The 18,392-nt window shown below is 35.3% G+C and overlaps 1 protein-coding gene across 4 annotated transcripts in view; it reads right to left on the reverse strand.

Moving 5' to 3' along the window:
* Positions 1–6,583: 6,583 nt before the first annotated feature.
* Positions 6,584–18,392, reverse strand: part of LOC137858221 (sodium channel protein type 2 subunit alpha-like) — a 71,334-nt gene continuing 59,525 nt past the window's right edge. For all 4 annotated transcript variants that reach the window (XM_068685623.1, XM_068685620.1, XM_068685621.1 and 1 more), the window contains 6 exons: positions 17,291–17,572; positions 15,324–15,377; positions 13,801–13,938; positions 11,967–12,071; positions 10,658–10,928; positions 6,584–9,891 (listed from right to left, as the gene is read on the reverse strand). In XM_068685623.1, the coding sequence (XP_068541724.1) occupies positions 8,699–9,891; positions 10,658–10,928; positions 11,967–12,071; positions 13,801–13,938; positions 15,324–15,377; positions 17,291–17,572 (2,043 nt within the window). In that variant the 3' untranslated portion in view covers positions 6,584–8,698. The remainder of the gene's footprint in view (positions 9,892–10,657; positions 10,929–11,966; positions 12,072–13,800; positions 13,939–15,323; positions 15,378–17,290; positions 17,573–18,392) is intronic.

The following is an 18,392-nucleotide window of genomic DNA, read 5'->3' on the forward strand; positions in this document are numbered from 1 at the left end:
CCATTGCAGGGGCAGACAGGTGGTGATGTCCTGTCACCATGGCTACATGCAGCCCTTAGGGAGGGTTCTTGTAAGATGATAGCAATTCCTGAATGGGGGGAAGGGCATCGAGATAGACTCCTTCTGGCTGTGGGGTCTTTTGTATGGGTTGCACTCGATTTACATGCCTACCCGGTCACATGAATGCGTGCTCCCTGAAATGCAGGAATCAGGGAGAATACATCACTGCAGACAGCGCAGCAGCGGCTGCTCACATCGTTTAAAATCATTGCACGGATTAGAAAAAAGGTCTGAGCTTCTGCATTGTATTGGCCATAGGGATTTCCAGAGTGAGGCAATTCATAAGTACGAACATACCTGTCCTGAGGTGAGAGCAGGTTAATAGGCAGCAGCTAGGACAGTAGCCTGAGTGGGAAGGGGATGACACTGTGGCTGTGAGTGTATCTCTTGAGAAAGCACAGGCATGCTGTGCTGGGAACTCTTCGTGAGAATAAATGGGAAAAAGTCCATTAGCTCTTTGACTCCCCTCGGTATGTCCCAGGAATTTAGGCACGTACCTAGCATACACAGACATGCAGCTGTCTTTGTGTGAAAAGGGTTTAATAGCATTTTCAGTGATTAAATGTGGTTTGACCTTGTTGATGTCATATCTGAAAAATGAGATTGCATCATCTTTGGCTTTGGTTTCAAGAAGCTCAAAAAGTGCCACCTAGTGGGTTACTGGTATTTTCTGTCTACACACTCCTCTTTGGCCTGACCTTGTTTAAACTTCTGAGAAGGACCAAGACCACAGCTGAGGCTGGCATTGCTGCAGGGCACTTGTCATTTCAGTGCTGCTCTTCCCAACACTTCCCACTAGCATGGCACCCTTTGCAGCAGTGCAGGTAAAGTCCTCTGCTGCTGCAGGAAGTGATGCCTGTAAGCAAAAAGGAATTTGGAAGGGGTGTAAAAGAGCTAAATAATATAAGCTGAAAAATGGTGAAGAACTGTCAGACCTAAAGGGTCAGAGCAAGTAAAATGAAAACTAAAATGAAGGCTGGCCTTGTAGTTCAGAAGGGATGGGTTTTGTTGTCGTTCACGTGACTGAAACTTTACTTTAAGGACCATGCAGGTATCACTCTGGGTATAAAACATGTAAAACTTGGTGAGGCCATGTTGCAGAAAAAGTTACAAATTTGTGATATTACTAATACTATTCAGTGTTGGAGTGCTCAGCCTGGAGTTTGGCCAGGAATGCCGTATGCAGACATCAGGAAGGGCTCCTTAACTCAGATTTCCTAACGAGGGCAGACAGAATACAGTGCATGAGAAGAGTAAAGATGGGAAGGAACCCTGGCATTTCAGTGGAGGATTGATTAGAAAGAGTTGGCTAAATGGAATAAAAGTCTCTTGTTGGTTCTTCTCTGAAGTTTTTCTCTAAGTCCCTGTGGTGAGTGAATGAGAGTTAGCACCTGGACCTCAGCTTCCCAAGGTGGGAGACCAGGTAGATGTTTTCAGTGCTGGGGAGGAGTGCGGCAGCAGTGAGCTGCAGACAGCAGTCGGTCTCCTTTGTACTCCAAATGCAGCAGTTCCTTCAGTATGCAGTTTGCTCCTAATGGTTTGGGAACAGCAAGCAGCAGTGACCTAGAAAATACAGAAATATCATTTTAGTGTAAAATATTTACAATCTCTATCTTCTGCTAGGCGAATTCTGCAGAATATTGAATTGGAAGCAGCCATACTGGCAAACTACATCCTCTTCCAAAATTGTCAGTTGTTATATATGCTAGTATGAACTACAACAAGCAGCATCCTTGTATATTGCATACCATATGTGTAAAAGAAGAATGGCTAGAACAAGAAATACAGGCTTGCAAAATCACTTTGAAAAGTTACTAGCACAGCCACCAAATTGCCCTGCCTGCTCTATTTACAGTTAAATAGTGTAAATCACCCAGCTGAAAAACAATACTTGTTCTAAGCAAGTATTCTACAACTGGTAAAAGAATGGGGAGCTTCATATTTTAGGTACCCGCTGAGTTTTAGGACTTTTTCTTGTATGTCATTCATTAAGAGATACAAAGTGTCAGTGTCAGAGTTCTGCTGAACTCAGCTCATGGTATGCAAATGGACTATAATTATAAACATGCTGAGTCTGGGAACCGAGAATTCTTCTATAGGGCCATCCAGTGGGGGCCCCTTAAGGGTTTTTGCATTCAGTATATATTCCTATATCTGTCTCAAGTGGGATGTTGCTTCATGTCCCCATTTGGAACTCCCAAAGATCTGCAAACCAGGAGCCCAGAGGGCCTGGGCAGGGTATGCAGGTAATTTAAGTACCACTGATGCTCTTTCTCATTTCCTACTGCACAACTTGGCTGAACCAGATAATTTGTTCTCATTTTGGGGGTGGGAAGTGTGCTAAATGGAGCAGTTACAGGTTCTTATGTCTTAAAACATATAACCGAAAATATACGTGTAAACTACACATTTAAAAATGCAGACTTTGGGTTAAAATGCTTCATTATGAAGCAAAGATAATAACAGTAAAATAAAGTCATCGCTTGTCCTCATTTCTGCAGAAACTCTGCAACACATGAATTAAGGATGTGCCTGGTGCAGATGGGAGATGTTAGTAACATCCTTTCTACACAGCACACATTCATGAAAGTAGCATATGCTATGCCAGTTTTGTCCCCTGTCACTTTCAGAGTTTTAAAAGAATGTGCTGTTCCCTGGTGCCTGGAGTTGCAAATTGCAAAATCCCATCCAAAGAATAAATGTTACCTATGATATGCATCCCACATGTTAGATCTAACTCTGCCAATTAAAGCTACAAACACTTTTTTCTTCTGTATCTTTTTGTGCTTCCGTGTTTCATTTAATATTTCTTAGTTAAAAGAGAATTTATACAGCTTTCTTAGTGCATACTTTCACATGCTTCTCATATCTTTCTCTTATTTGCATGAAGAGGTAGGATGAGGCCTTTAGCGTTCAGCAGAGACAAGAAGCTGTTATTTTTTCTAGGTCAATCAATTTCCTTCCTTAGATCAGAGCTGGGATCTCTGAAGTGTATACCCAAACTGAGCTTCCTGCAGAGTTGTAAAATTAGACCCATCACTGTCATCCCCCTGTAACAGCAACAAGAGAAAAAATTGGAATAAGTGTAAATTTTTGTGGCTGTTGAACTCAATCAGTTCTAGTTCTCTGGGAAAGAAACTCATAATGTAATCACTTACGGTCTTTGTATGGCATAATTAAAAAGTATGTGCATGTTATCTTTGAATATACTTACTATTATATGGCACGTTGCTAAAATGCTTATTTTGGTTTGCTGGATTGCATATCACCGCCTTAGAGGGAAAAATTGCATGACCCACTTTGATTTAGGATGGCCGATTTCACTCATTAAGACTGTATTTTGCTTGTGCTTTGCTCTAAGCACATACCTGGGGCCATGCACTCTGATAGCAAATCCAACATTTTTACATTGGTGGGACAGGGGGGTATGATCCAGGTACGGGCTGTAAGAGTTTTAGAATGAAAAGTAAATAACTCTCTGATACTCAAATTCATCTGAGGCTTATAGTTTTATATATATATAAACAAACAACAACAACAACAAAAAACTACAAAGCTATCTAAGGGCTAGTAAATGCAATTTTTTGTTTGTTTTTGTTTTGTTTTTTCCTATAAGAACAAAGAATGTCTCTCAAGGTTAATTCCATTTTTCCCCTTTCCACTGACTGTAGGTTTTGAGAAAAACATTACATGGCTTTTGTTATACAGGAGATGTACTTGAAGAATGTTTGGGAATGTTTGGGAATGGATGCCTGCTTTACTGCTATAAATTGTTCATGATATGTCTTTTCTTGTATGCATCAAACATAGCACTTGCTGCAGAGATGCATGTGATTTGTCTGCTCTCCCAAGAGATGGTAATTGGCTTCAGTTTACTTAGGCTACTGCAGTACAATTTATTTTTCTAGCTTAGCTGAGGCTCATGTTGCAGCATATTTTCTTCTAAGAGGGTCAAGTATTTAATTTGTAAAGTGATGGAGAATGTGCACGGCATTACAAAGACAGAGCATGTCCCTGCTCTGTGGTGTTTAGTGGAAACAGATCAAAGCACTTCACCATCCCCCTTTACCTTATCCTTTCTTGTTACTAAATTGTACATGAACTAATCATGATCTTTTAGAAAACATCCATTAAAACTAGTTTAGTAATCTGAACAAATGACTAATGACCTGTGGTTACTATTTGCTTTGTCTATTTATAATGAGTTATTTCTGTGGTTTTCAGCCTTGGTCACATGGTGTCACTTCTCTTTTCTGACCGGACGAGCAAACATTCCTCAGAGGAAACAAATAGATAATAATGAAAATGTATTTTAAGAATGAATTTCTCTTGTTAATTAGGTGATTTTTCTTCCTGCTCAGATTTCTTTGCAATTTTTCAAAAAAATTTTTTATCTGTTTAGATGAAGAACTAAAGAAATGAACATAAACATTGCAACAAATGGCACTTCAAGAGAGCTGGAAATTTCAGTGCAAAAATATTCACACAATTGTAACAATTCACGTAGCAAAAAATAATTGCTACAAGTCATATCCTGGAGGTAGGCCCTCTGAGCAAGGGCTTTCTTGATTTTATTAATTCCCATCATAATTTTACCTTCTAAATGATTGGTTTATATATATATTTAAATAATTACAAGTACCGTATGCAATTCATATTGAATTCTAAGTAGTGCAGAGTACTCACAACTTCATTAATGGATGAATGAATTTCACAATAAATGCATTTGGCTTCTGGTTATCACAATTTGCCATAATGGCAGTCCCTCTTTTCTATTTTGGGGTTAATCTACTTCTTCTTGGAAGAAATGCTCTTTGTTATTTGTTTGTTTTTGCTGCTGCACCCTGAGCTTTCCTCCCTTGATAATACTTGAGCGCTGAATTTGCTTCAGTTAATTCTGCAAGCTCATTACTCTTTTATGACAGCAGTACTAACATGTGCACTGCATTAGCTTGTGTGAGGCACAAGGACTTCTGGGAACATTTTCTTGGGAACAGCATTAAGCTGTGCTGTCCTGTGAATTAATTTGAAATGTACTGAATAAAGCTATGTCTCCTTTCTGAGCATTCACGTGGAAATTTTTTAATCTAAAAACTCATTAAAGAAAAGCAGCAAGTAATGAACATACACTGCGAGAGTGACCTGACTCTACCGTCATCATTACTAATACTCTCATTTTGGCAGTAGGTGACAGATAAAAGGTTTAATACATAGTAGAAGGCATTTTGTCGGTGATTGTACACCTTGAAAATTCAGCTGTTTATGGACATGAATCAGTACAGTCACACAACAAAGATTTTAGTTGCCAATAAGGGATCCTCTGCTCACTGGAAACTGTGGAGAGGACCTCAAGCATAATGTGGTGGGCATAAAAAAACATCCTTGACTGGGATAACTGTCTCTACAGTCTGGCCTAGTAGCATAAAACAAGTTACTTGAAGTGATTTTTCTTTTCAAATGTTCTGGAAGCATAGGTGTGTGTAGTTTGAGATTTAAATGATACAACCTGTATATTGATCTCTGTGGAAAAAGAAATTACTTTCAGGAAGAAAAAGTTCACAGAAGCAGCACCAGGCTGTTAGGAGGACATATGTGTCCTCAGAACGAAGCCAGATGAGTTCTAGCCCAGGTTAAACCAAGACCATCAGCCATTCCCACTGATCCAGGTTGAAAGCATTGACAATGTTTTCCTGCATAAAGTGGTAATAAAGCTGAGTACAGGCTCCTGAAAATGAATGAACTGTCATTCCTCAGACCACTTGCCATTCTGCACATTTTATAGGCTGTTCTGAACAGATAATGTGAATAGGTGTGAGTAAAATGCAATAATAAGTAGATTAGTAGTCAGGGACAGGCCGGCCAAAGAAATAGAAGAGCTCTGAATACTTACTGAGTTTATTACTTAAGAGCTATTGCATAATATCCAGGTATTATGATTACTTTTTAACATAGCTGAGTTTCAATATTGTCCCTTTCTTGTGTGGCCATCTAGACATTGTATTTATTGCTTTTCAGAATTACTGAAATAAAAGGAATCACTACTCAATTAAAACAATTTTTTATCAATTTGAGGTGAACTCTTGGCTGAATGTTATGTAGGACCCAACAGAGGAACTATGTTAGAAAGTATGTATGCATGTTTACTGCTCAAAAAGCGTAGGCAGCTTTGGTAGCAGCAACATGGCACACTAAAACAATACCTCAGATACTGAGCAGTGCCCCATTGTTTGGAAGAGTTCACGAGGTCTGACAGAAAGGCTCTTGGAGCAGAATGTGTAGATGTCCTGTGTTAAAATACCCAGACACTGTCAGTGACAAGGTATTAGGAATAAATGGTAAAAGGGGTGTTGTTAAAGTTCTCTGATTTTTTACATGAAAAAAAAAAAAAGAAAAAAGTTAATATTTGGAAAATAAGTTATTTAGCTCTAATGACAGGGGAAGAATTCTTTATTAGTAACAAAGCCAGCTTTCATCTTTCAACCAACAGAAGGATAGAGACAAAGAAAAATAAATACAATGAAAATACAATAAAAAATGAAATCTTTATTTTTTTGGCTCATTTGTAATATTGTTTATGTTGTTTATGGTAATATCAATTTCCTGCATGCATTTCACCAACACATTACAAGTCAAAAGCATTAGTAAAAGAAAGATCCTACATTTAATATTAGCTTGTGTATGAAACACAGTGTCCTGATGTCCTTGATTATACAAATGTGCCATTTTGTTCTTGGGAAATATTGTGGGTCCTATTTGTACAAGTCTAGTGCAGCATGATTCAAAAAGAATAATTGTCTATGTAAACAGACACTGCAAAATAGCAAGGATTTCATGAACAATGAGACTATCTTGGAACTTCTGATGCAAACAGTGCTAGAAATTCACACATTTCCCTAATTCTTTCCTTGCTATGTCCAGTTACCAGATATAACTATTTGGAAACAATAAGCTTGGTTCCAGATTTACACAATTTACTTCACATTGAAATATATGCAAATATATTAAAACAATATAGTCTACAAATACTTCTTTTCTTATAGTGTGATGATTTCAGTTTGAAATTAATGTGGTTAGAAAGTAAGCCAAGTGAATGAGGAAAGAAATATAAGAAACAGTGATCTAAACTTGAAGACACTCTTCTTATATACAAAACTCTTGCCGAATGGTATTTCTTTACAATATTTATATATACTAACCACATTTTCAACAGGTTAAACAGTTTGCAATAGGGCCTTTACAGTCTGATTCTACACCATATAGTAGCCACTTCAAACTGAAAATGCAAAACTAAAGAGGCTCATTAATAGCTCCAAACTATTGCTTAATGATTTGAAAGAATGAGGTCTGGTTGGACAACTTGATTCACTTTACCACAGATACATGGCTTCCTATAGTGGAGACAGTGGACAGCAGAAGGAGCAAGATACAGCAGCAAAAGCATTGACGTGCATCAGTGATACTCTCCAAACTATCTATAATGACACAGAATATAAAATGTCCTGTTGAGCTCTTGCAAATTACCCACACTGCCGTACATATCTGATGCAATTCGATGTGGCAAAACCATTTAATTCTATGGTCAAATGTACATGGCAGTATGCCATTAATATTTACATAGCAAAGTGTATTTTATTAATTCATTGGATGTTGGCCTTAATGAGAGAACACAGTAATTAAAGAATAATCCAGGAAAAAGACTTGAACTGTTGAAAGAAAATAAAAGAACTTCCAGGTATATTTTGCTGAAGCTTTTTTTTCTAGTGCAGAAACTAAACAATATATTTTTTAAGCTGTGAGTATTTTAACACAAGAACTTGTTCATGCTTTATGGTTTGCATAAAACTAAGTCATTGCAAATTCCTGTAATTTAGAGGAGACTTTCCAGGCACATTAATGTGGATACACATAATCTGGATGCAGACATACGAGTAGTAAGAATGCCTCAAATTAAAAAAGCAACCCTGAAACATGGAAGTTATTAAAATCTTTAGCTTTGTGCAATGTCATATTTTTATTTGGGCATGATTGATGAGTGCAACATGCCTATGCAAATCACTTCTGTCTGTACATTATAGAGAATCTGAGAATAGAACACCTGGTCCTCATATCTCTTTCCCCAACATAAAACCCGTTTACAAAAATAGTCACATATAATAGTAAACAACCTGTGAATTAAAAAAATGATACACTAATACCAGTTCTGTAAAAATATGACAAGTGTAGCAGTTGAATTACAAACAGTGAATAGAAGTACTGTTCTACATGTTTTGCAGTACATGAAACACAAAAATGTATAGCTTTGCAGGCATTTCAAGCTCCCTGTTCTCCGTGGAGCAACTTTGTCTCTCATTCTTAGCAGTGTCAGCTGTAGTGAAAACAGTAACCTCTTGTCAAGTTTGTTACCCTGATTTGCAGAGTCACAGTTTGATGATGAAGGTTTACTGTTTTGTTATAGGCACTGACCTTAAGTATATATATATATATATTTAATGTAGATATACACACACACGCGCACACACGCACACACACGCATATATGTAAAAACTGTCAGTTTGGCATAAACCTCCAGCAGGAGTCCAGTTGACACTTCATTCTCAGACTGTAAACAAGTTGTCCCACAAGCAGAATTTTTACATTTTTATTTCTTATTTTCCCTGACATCTTTACCTTTGTAGTCCTTTTCTGCTTTGTCTTTTTCATATTTTTCTTTCTCTGGCTTTGTTACACTGTCATAGGATGGTGGGGAAGTTGTAGAGGAGCTCTCATCTGTTTTTTCTGGAGTGGAGTTCCCATTTAGTTTATCAATAATTATCTCTTTTATAACTGGTCCATCTCCTTCTTTGTTTTTATTTCTGTTATATATACTAGACACCTTTTTAACATTTTGCCTTAAAAGGTGACGTCTGTAAGCACGCTGAATAATGAGAGCAGATACCTCCTCCTGTTTCCGCTTTAATGTGGTTGTGATTGGTTCATAGGAGACTTTAGAAGGATTGGCTGCCATAAAACGATCTTCCATCTGGATTCTGAGGGCATCCATCTCCCCACTTTCCCCCAGGACACGCTTTGTGAAAGCAAACAAGATGTCAAGGCAGTGAATTCTGTCACCGCTTACCATGGGCAGATCCATTGCAATAAGCTGGACTTTGTTTGGTTTTGCTATGAGAAGAGGAGGATCTAATGAAGCTGCAAAATCTGATAGTTTACTGTATTCTATGAATTGTGTTGCATCTGGATCAAACTTCTCCCAGACTTCATAGAACATCTCAAAGTCATCCTCACTCAGAGGCTCAGCACTTTCCTCAGTAGCAACACTGAAGTTCTCCAGAATCACAGCAATGTACATGTTCACCACTACCAGAAAGGATATGATGATGTAGCTGACAAAGAAGAAAATCCCAACGGAAGGGTTGCCGCAGTCTCCTTTAACAGAGCTCCCCGGATGATCTTTGTGAGGGTCACAGTCCGGCTCCCCACTGTTCAGAATTGGGGCTAACAAACCGTCCCAGCCAGCAGATGTGGTGATTTGAAATAGGCAGATCATGCTGTTGCCAAATGTTTCAAAGTTGAACATGTCATCAATCCCAACTTCCCTCTTAACATAGGCAAAGTTGGACATGCCAAATATCGCATAGATAAACATGACCAGGAACAGCAGCAGGCCAATGTTGAACAAAGCAGGAAGAGACATCATCAAAGCAAAGAGCAGAGTGCGGATTCCCTTAGCGCCTTTAATGAGACGCAGGATTCGACCTATTCTGGCAAGTCGGATGACTCGGAACAAAGTGGGGGACACAAAATATTTCTCAATCATCTCAGCTAAGAACATACCTAGAGGGAAAAAAGAAAAAAAAAAAAAGCTACTTTAAAGCATGTTTGTCCTATCCAGGAGACAAAGGCAAATAAGTAAAAGGAAGGAATCTACTTTTGGCAAGCAAGGGGGTTGTTAGTGTCTGTCTAAGTTTCAGTTTTGCCTAAAAAGCCTGGAAAGTGAATTTTCTGTCTTAGATATAATCAGTTCTGAAGATGAACCTACTCCTTTCTTTCATGGAAGAATATATTGGCTTAATTTATGTTTTTTTTTTTTTTTTTTTTTTTTTTTTTTTTTTTTTTAACCTGGGGGTATGCACTGTATTCAGTCAAAGCTCTCTCAGGTACATCATAAAGTCTTTATGACTAGTTTTGTCATGACTAATTTGCACATTGGAGAGTCAGTTTTTAGCTGACAGAAATCTAAATGTTCACTGAGACCTTAGTTAGAAAAAGCAAGTAAAAATCCCTCCACCTTCACAGACTCTTCAGTTCTACTAATGAAAGCAAATCTGTGGTTAGTGTATACCACCAGACATTTCTGTGTACATTTGCATGTGTTAATTTAATGTGCTAAATAGATCCTTTATGACCCTTGATTTTGAAGATGGCAAGTGAACCTAATGGGAGCAATAAAAATCTTATATGTAAAAATTTTCATGTATTTCATCCTATAAACTATGAAGATCCAAATCAAGTTGTATGAAAAACAGAAAAATTCACATTCTTGAAAAAGGTGTTCCCTTTTCCTTCCACTAGTTTTTTCTTGAAAGGGGGTTGCTCTTACCTACTATGGAGAGAATGACAACCACGAAATCAAAAATGTTCCAGCCTATAGTGAAGTAGTAATGGCGAAGTGAAATCAATTTCAGCACAAATTCTCCAGTGAAAAGGATAATGAACACGAGGTTAATCCGGGATAAAATTGTTTCCATTTCTTTGCTCTGGTCATCTGTTTCTACCATCATTGTGACCATATTAAGGCAGATAAGTATCATGATGCTGATGTCAAATACTTGTTTGGTTACAAAATCAAAGACCATGCCTTGGAATTTGTTCTGCAAAAACAAAAACAGAATACTTCTTATACTCTGAAAATATTTGCTTTTAAAAGTGCCAAATGGGAGAGCAAGTCCCTGCAAGGTTTTAGGGGTGCAGAGCAAGATCTGTTCATTTCCACTTAGCCTGTTCTGCTTTTTGTCTCAACCTGTTAGAGCAAATCAGGAAGTGTACCACTGTTGACTGAAGGAATGGGAAGAGAAACACTGAAACAATAATAGCAATAGCATTATAGCAAAAGTGATATTATTGGTATAAAAAGTTGTGTAACTTGATACCAGGCAAGAATACCAACCAAACAGAAACTCATTTTCTCATTCTTAGGTGGCTTTAGAGTATTCACCCCTCAAGGTGTCTGTTTCTTCCTTAAACTCACTGTGCTAGGTAAGATTGTTGGACAGCTGAAGTTGCATGTCTCAAACACTCCATGACAGCAATATCCCTGTTTTCCTTTACTACTTAGCTAATTGTTAATGGTATATGCCTCTCCTTAGAGAGTTCACTACCTGGTGAACAAGGTGCAACAAATATTCCTTTCCAAACACTGTAGGATTTCAGGAAATAACAGTGATTTCTCATCTTAGAGACAAACTTATTCTATTTTATCCTGGACTCTCCAGGTCAGTCTTTTATTCTGTGAGATTATCTGTATCTTTCTCTTCATGTTAGATGACCAGTGCCCCCTTCTGTCTTCAGCAGATGCCAGTACATCCCCATTTCCTACAAAGCCTCTTGGAGAAGAAAAACAGAAAAGGGTATATCCATGGGAAACACGACCTGCTTAATTATCCAATTAAGGAAACTTTTCTAGGACTCAGGCATTGTCCTGTGAAATTTATCACATTAACCTTTCTATAAAATTCATACTTCAGTGTATGTTTTTCAATGAAATATGAAAGATCTATCCATTCAATTAAAAAAAAAAAAAAAAAAAAAAAAAAAGAGAGAGAGAGAGAGAGAAGTTCTACCTTGTAAGAAAACAATAACAAAAAATAATTATTTCCAGGCATATAACCTCATTGTCAAATCAGTCTTACCACTGGCCTTGGTATAGGTTTCTGTGGTTTTTTGGATCCCAGTTTTTTCATTGCATTGTAATATTTCTTCTGTTCTTCTGTCATAAATATATCCTGACCTCCAAAGTAAAGATATAATACCAAAACTAATTACTGTCATGTTCACACATTCAGTATTTAACTACAGTATGTTCCTCTGTAATTTAATATTACATTTCTATTTTATTTGTCTACCAAGTGATTTTTTTTTAGTCATTAATGGTTCATATAATGAGCATTACTACCACATACAAGAAACCTTTCCTGGTACCTTGTTAGGCTGATAGCCAAGTTTTTCCAGTCATTCATGTTCATTTTTGCTGACATGGCTAAAATGGTTCTTACTGTACCAATGCTGTTAAATAGGTTGCTGATTAGGATTTTAGTGCACAGGTGTCTTACATGTCCTAAACTTTAGATTGACTTTGAGTTACAGATAGACAGGTCCAAAACTGGCGTAAATTTGAGGCTTATGTTGTGTCAAGGGATAGATTGTATGGGTCAAATATGATGGCTTTAATGATAGCAAAAATCTTTGTTGATGTAAACTTAAGAAAAGTAACTGAAATCATGCTATAAAAAGTTTTTAATTAACAAACAAACAAACAAAAAACAATTGCTGGAACCTTGACTAGTTCAAATTAACCTTTGTTTGCAGATGCAAATGCTGATGAACAACTGACTGAATTCCAGTATAATGTAACTTGTGCTTATTAATGAATCTGAACTAAGTCAGATAGAAACAGTGTCAAAGTCACTGTCTGCTAAAGTGGTTATCGAAGCCCAAAGCCTACTATTCTTGATAGAAAATATTGCTGTGGCCCCAGATGTGTTCATGGCTCTTTTAAGAAACTGAAGAATATTTTCACACACACAAAAAAAATCTTTACTTCACAACTGATCTTTACTATATATTCTGTTTTGTGCTGCTGCTTTTTATTTGGTAATCAAATAAAACTAAGTCAGATGAAGCTGTTTTTTCACACCATACAACGATTTACAGTGATCCTCATGTACTAGTTCTATTTGGCAATTGAAGTATATGAGACTTCTTAACATTTTAAATGCATTTGTAATTTTGTCTTTTTAAAATTATTTTACATAAAATTATACACATTATAAATATAATTACTTAAAACATACTTGAATGTTCAGTATATACAGAAAAATATCCTTTCTTCTATACATATACTTCATTACATGTATTTCTAATAAATTATAAGTTAATTTACTTCTTTCTAAGAAGCTCATCTCATTTCTTACAGTTCAACTGTTAGAATAAAAGGGCTCTTTCATACACATTTTACTTATATATTTAAGCCTATTTGTGAGATCTATAGGACTTTTAAACCACTGTTTAATCAGTTTGCAGAACTACATGTATTATCTATTATATGAACACAGAGTCATATTGTGTCTTCATTAAGTGTCAACAGTTTATAAGATTAATTGAAAATAATTTATCTTAATTCTTTGACTCTTTAAAGTTAATTAAAGAGAAAATTCTTCCACTTCAAAATAATACTACATCTAATCAAATGAATAACACGTTCTATTTTTGCATCTTCATTTTAGGTCTTTCAAAATTTGTAAATTATTGTGAACAGATTCATGATTTGTCCCTCTTTGCATGTCAAAATGCTGTAATGAAAAGGTCAAAATCACGTCCACATATTTAACAAGGATTATGTTAAAAAATAAATTTTCATTCAAAGACCTGAAATAACTTTTGATTTTTATTGGCCTTATATGAGTAAGATATTAATTTATTACAATTAATACTTTATAGCAGTATGGAAACATTTTAAATACTTATCTTCTTTTTTTGTTGGTTGAAGTTGTCTATAATGACACCAATGAAAAGATTCAAGGTAAAGAATGATCCAAATATGATAAAGATGACAAAATAAAGATACATGTACAAGTTGTCCTCATACTTAGGTTGATCTTCTACCTACAAAATATTATAAGGGGATAATATTAATCAAGGGATCAAAATATTAATGAAGAGAATACTAGATGTAATAAGAAAGAAAGTAAGAGAGAGAGGCAGAGAGAGAGGCATAGAGAGAGAGAGAAAGAGAGAGAGAGAGAGAGAGAGAGGAAGGAAGGAAGGAAGGAAGGAAGGAAGGAAGGAAGGAAGGAAGGAAGGAAGGAAGGAAGGAAATGAATTTAATTATAAATAAGTATATGTTATTTCAGCTGGAAATTCTACAAACTGCACCCATTTATTAAAAAGACCCAATATATTCTTTTGTATATATGGAGAACTGGAAGCTGATAGAATGATTATTCATATGGAGCTTTAAAGTAAATGTACACAAAGATATATGTTTATGCATGTATATATATACAAAGTTCCAAGAAGAATATGAGACTGAGAGTAGTCACTAGTACTTAAAATTTCAACATTTAAAAATTAAATATTTTATATTATGTTCAGTATATTTTCATGCAACAGAATCAACCATTTTACTGTCACCCAAATCTCCCTGGAACTCTTTCAGTCTTAGACAAGTGTTCTTACATCCAGCTAAGAACAGATGCTTTCTATAAACTTCTAGTGACTAAATGTTTTGTGAAATCTCTTAAAACTGAGGCACATTTTTAAGGAGTATTTTGTTACTCTCTTACTTATTCTAGCTTCTACATTTCAATCAATGTCTGCATCTCAACTGCACGATGCTTGCATAGAAATGCTGAAGTTAATGAAACAGGATATAATATTCTGACAGATGAATATCACTGTGTGATGACTGATTATCACTAGTATAACTATAACCAAAGTTGTATAGAACTAGCTTAGGCATCTGTGTTGCTCTTTCTTGTACTAGGTAAACATAGTTTAGAAGTTTTCTAGCCAAAATAATATTCTAAATTCTAGAAAATTTAACAGATGATCTTCAACCTTAAAATCTAATTTGACTTAAATAGCTGGATAATATAAGTGGTCAACCTAAATAAACAATGAAATCCATGGCCACAAATTTTAAAACTAGATTAATATATTTAATACATTATAATTACATTATGTAGTCTTACATTATATAATCATGATTATCAAAGGAAGTCGTTAAAAAGCCATTTTCTCTATTTTTCATTAACATCTTAAAAAAAAAAAAGTCCATTTAAATGATTTTAGTTACATTATTTCACTAGAAAGAAGTGGGATTATTTTTTTCCACCACTATTTCTAAGATGGATGAAGTTACAAAAAAGTTCATTTCTAGCCTTAAAGTACTACATTCTTATTGTTATAATGTAGTTATTTATATTCTAAATTATATTAAATATATCAGAATATAACCAACAGATGGTCTTTGAAAGTCTTACACTTACATCTCTTGAATCAACAGCAGCATACATAATGTCCATCCATCCTTTGAAAGTAGCCTAGAAATAAAGTACAGTTGGTTTATCTACTCTATAAAAAATTCAGAATGTGAAAAATGACTAGAGCACCACATTTGGACCTTTAACTTTAATAAAATTATATCAAAATTTATAAACCACATTTAATAACAGGAATAATAAGATATTTTTCAAAATAAAACTGATTTTTTTTTATAATTTATTGTTGGGTATTTCAAAAATATTACATTTGGTCTCTGAATGTCTCAGCAAGAACACAGCATATTTGGAGCTGCAGGTGCTTACTTTGCAGGTGAGCAGTGGTAGACTTGGAGATGTTGGAGGTGTTTAAGTGCAATCTACTGCAATCACTTGTGGTGACAACCATTTTATCGAGTTTACACAATAAATTGATGGAATTGACAAAACAGCTTCCAGACAGATACATGCATCTGAATGTTTTGGCTGTGGCCAAACTGCCATAGAATTTTTAGAAATGTTTTAATCCTACACAAGTAAAAGGAATACACTCTGTTCATAATAAAAATATACATTGGTTCTTGAGATGTAAGATTTACAGAAGACTAAATGTGAACTGTGAAAGAGCTGTGGTTAACTTTTGTAAAACCTTGCGCTGAGTTCCTGTAGAGACTTTGTCTAGGTAGAATAATGAGTAAAAAAGATTTGACATCTAATTCTAACATCTCTTCTAACATCTCTTCATAAATTGAAGCTGTATGTCACATCATAGACAAGTGATTCAGCAGAGCTCAATTATTTAAGCATTATTATTTGCTTGCTTGCTTGTGTTTTGGGTCAGATACCAGCTATCGGAAGCTCCATTCCAAGCTAAGGAGCTTCTGGCATAAATGAAAGGTACACTCAGTACCTAGAATAAAAATGTTTCTCTACCACAGTGCATAGGAAAAGGACTTGAAGGGGAAATAAAATTTACAGATTTTATATAAGTAATAATAATTAATAGAATGAGTATGATATGCAATATAATAGCATCTGTGATGCATCTTAATGTCTGCAAGCAGCAAGAGAAAGTTATGAAATAATCAGGTCTAATAGTAAGGAACTGTCCACCAGTGACTACCCACATTCGAACACCGTACACAAGACTTATACTAGAGAAGGACTTGTCTCCTTGCTACATGAAATGTTGGATGCCCCAGTCTCAGATCTTGCATTATTTATGACTTCTTTCCCTAAACCCACTTCCGGGTCTGGAAAATCAATCCCCTCTTAAACAAACACCTGTACTGGAGACCTGCTGTTTTGTTATATTGTTCCTTTTACCATCCAAATACAAACTGGTTCCTTAGAATAGTACAGACATGAAGAAAAATCCACTCTATCTTGACCTGGCTGTTGATGAAAAATGATTTTTCAGTGCCAAAAATTGCCAAGATTAATGGATTTCTGAATGTGAAGGATGTCGCTGTGGATTAGTAATGATATCCAGGAACAGATTATGTGGGAGGCATTGGCAGGAGTTGCTCACATCAGACCAGACAGTCAGTTAGAATGTCTGCCTTTCCAATTGCTGTTTGCCCTCCTGTCTTGCAAGATAACTGAGCTCATAGAGGAGGGGAGAAATCTTCAGTAATTAGAGGGATCTCCAACTCTTTTCCACCATGACAAGAAATGAAATGCATTTCTGATATTTATTTTGTGCAGCACTAAAAAGATTCTTGCACTTTTTTTCACTTATATAGACATTTTTATCATCATAATGAGATCATATTCTCTAACCTGGAAAGTTTACTACTATTCAGGCAAAAGTTATGGCTAAAAAATGTACTAGAAGCTTTTCAGGCTTCTTTTGTGTAAACTGTACATCACTGCTATAAAGAAATTATTCTACTACTTAACAGACTTAAGTAGCTCAGTTGTCCTATTTTTTTTTTTTTTAAGAGAGCAAAAAGAAAAAATATAAGTTTACTTACCACTTGAAGGAGAGCAAGATATCCAGCTCCTACATTATCAAAGTTTACTTTCACATTTTTCCATCGGGCACTTTGATTGTTTTTTATGAGTTCCTCACACTGAGTATAATTGTTGACATCACTGACATCAAACATCTCACCAGTTGTGGTATTGACACAGTGATAGAATTTGCCAGCAAACAGATTTACTCCCATGATGCTGAAGATGAGCCAGAATATAAGACAAACCAGCAATACATTCATGATAGATGGAATTGCTCCTACAAGTGCATTTACAACCACCTAGCATAAAAATTAAACAAAATAGTCAGTTTATGAAAAAACAAAGAAAAATACTTTAAAATGTTAAAACAGCATTAATATGGAATGGACAGTTAACAATGTAAAATTTAAGGGGAAACATTATTTGAGGTTCAATAAAAATCACTAATGAAATTACCAAAGGCAAGAAATGAGAGTTATATGGAAACCAGACAATGCAAAAGTCTGAAAAAAAAAGCGAAAACAAAAGAAAACCTGTTAGTAGCAAGATGGGTTCTTAGAATTTGTGTGCTCTAGAGAAAAAGAAAGAAATAAATGTTAAACTCCAACAATACAAATCAAAATCTATAAATAGGAAATAAAACAGAATAAGATAAAAGAATGATGATATGGAAGACTAAATAAAAATATCTGCATGTGAAACTATCATTACAAATGATTTTATTCTCAGAACCTTTGCGTATATATTGGAACCGATGTATTTTAGCATCTGCTTACAATGTAACAAAAATAAGCACATTTTATTTGTGTTTTTTTTTTTTTTTTTTTTTTTTTTAATAACAGCATCTGGCTCCCAGTAGTTGCTTTTAAACATATCCTTTAGTCTTTTTTTTTTTAATTTTATTTTATTTTTAATTGCTTCATTTAATACAATTGAACTAGTCTATATGAATAAGTGACTGTAAAAAATCAGATGAAATCCACTGACAAAAATTTTACTTAATTACTTATTGTTATTGAACTAAAAGGATACACAGGCAAAAAAAAAAAAAAAAAAAAAAAAAAAAAACAACCATATTTATTTGTGGGACAGCAGTTGATTTTTGTGTAGTGAATATTT

This window comes from Anas acuta, chromosome 6, assembly GCF_963932015.1.
Source record: "Anas acuta chromosome 6, bAnaAcu1.1, whole genome shotgun sequence".
In the NCBI taxonomy this organism is placed as follows: Eukaryota; Metazoa; Chordata; class Aves; order Anseriformes; family Anatidae; genus Anas; species Anas acuta.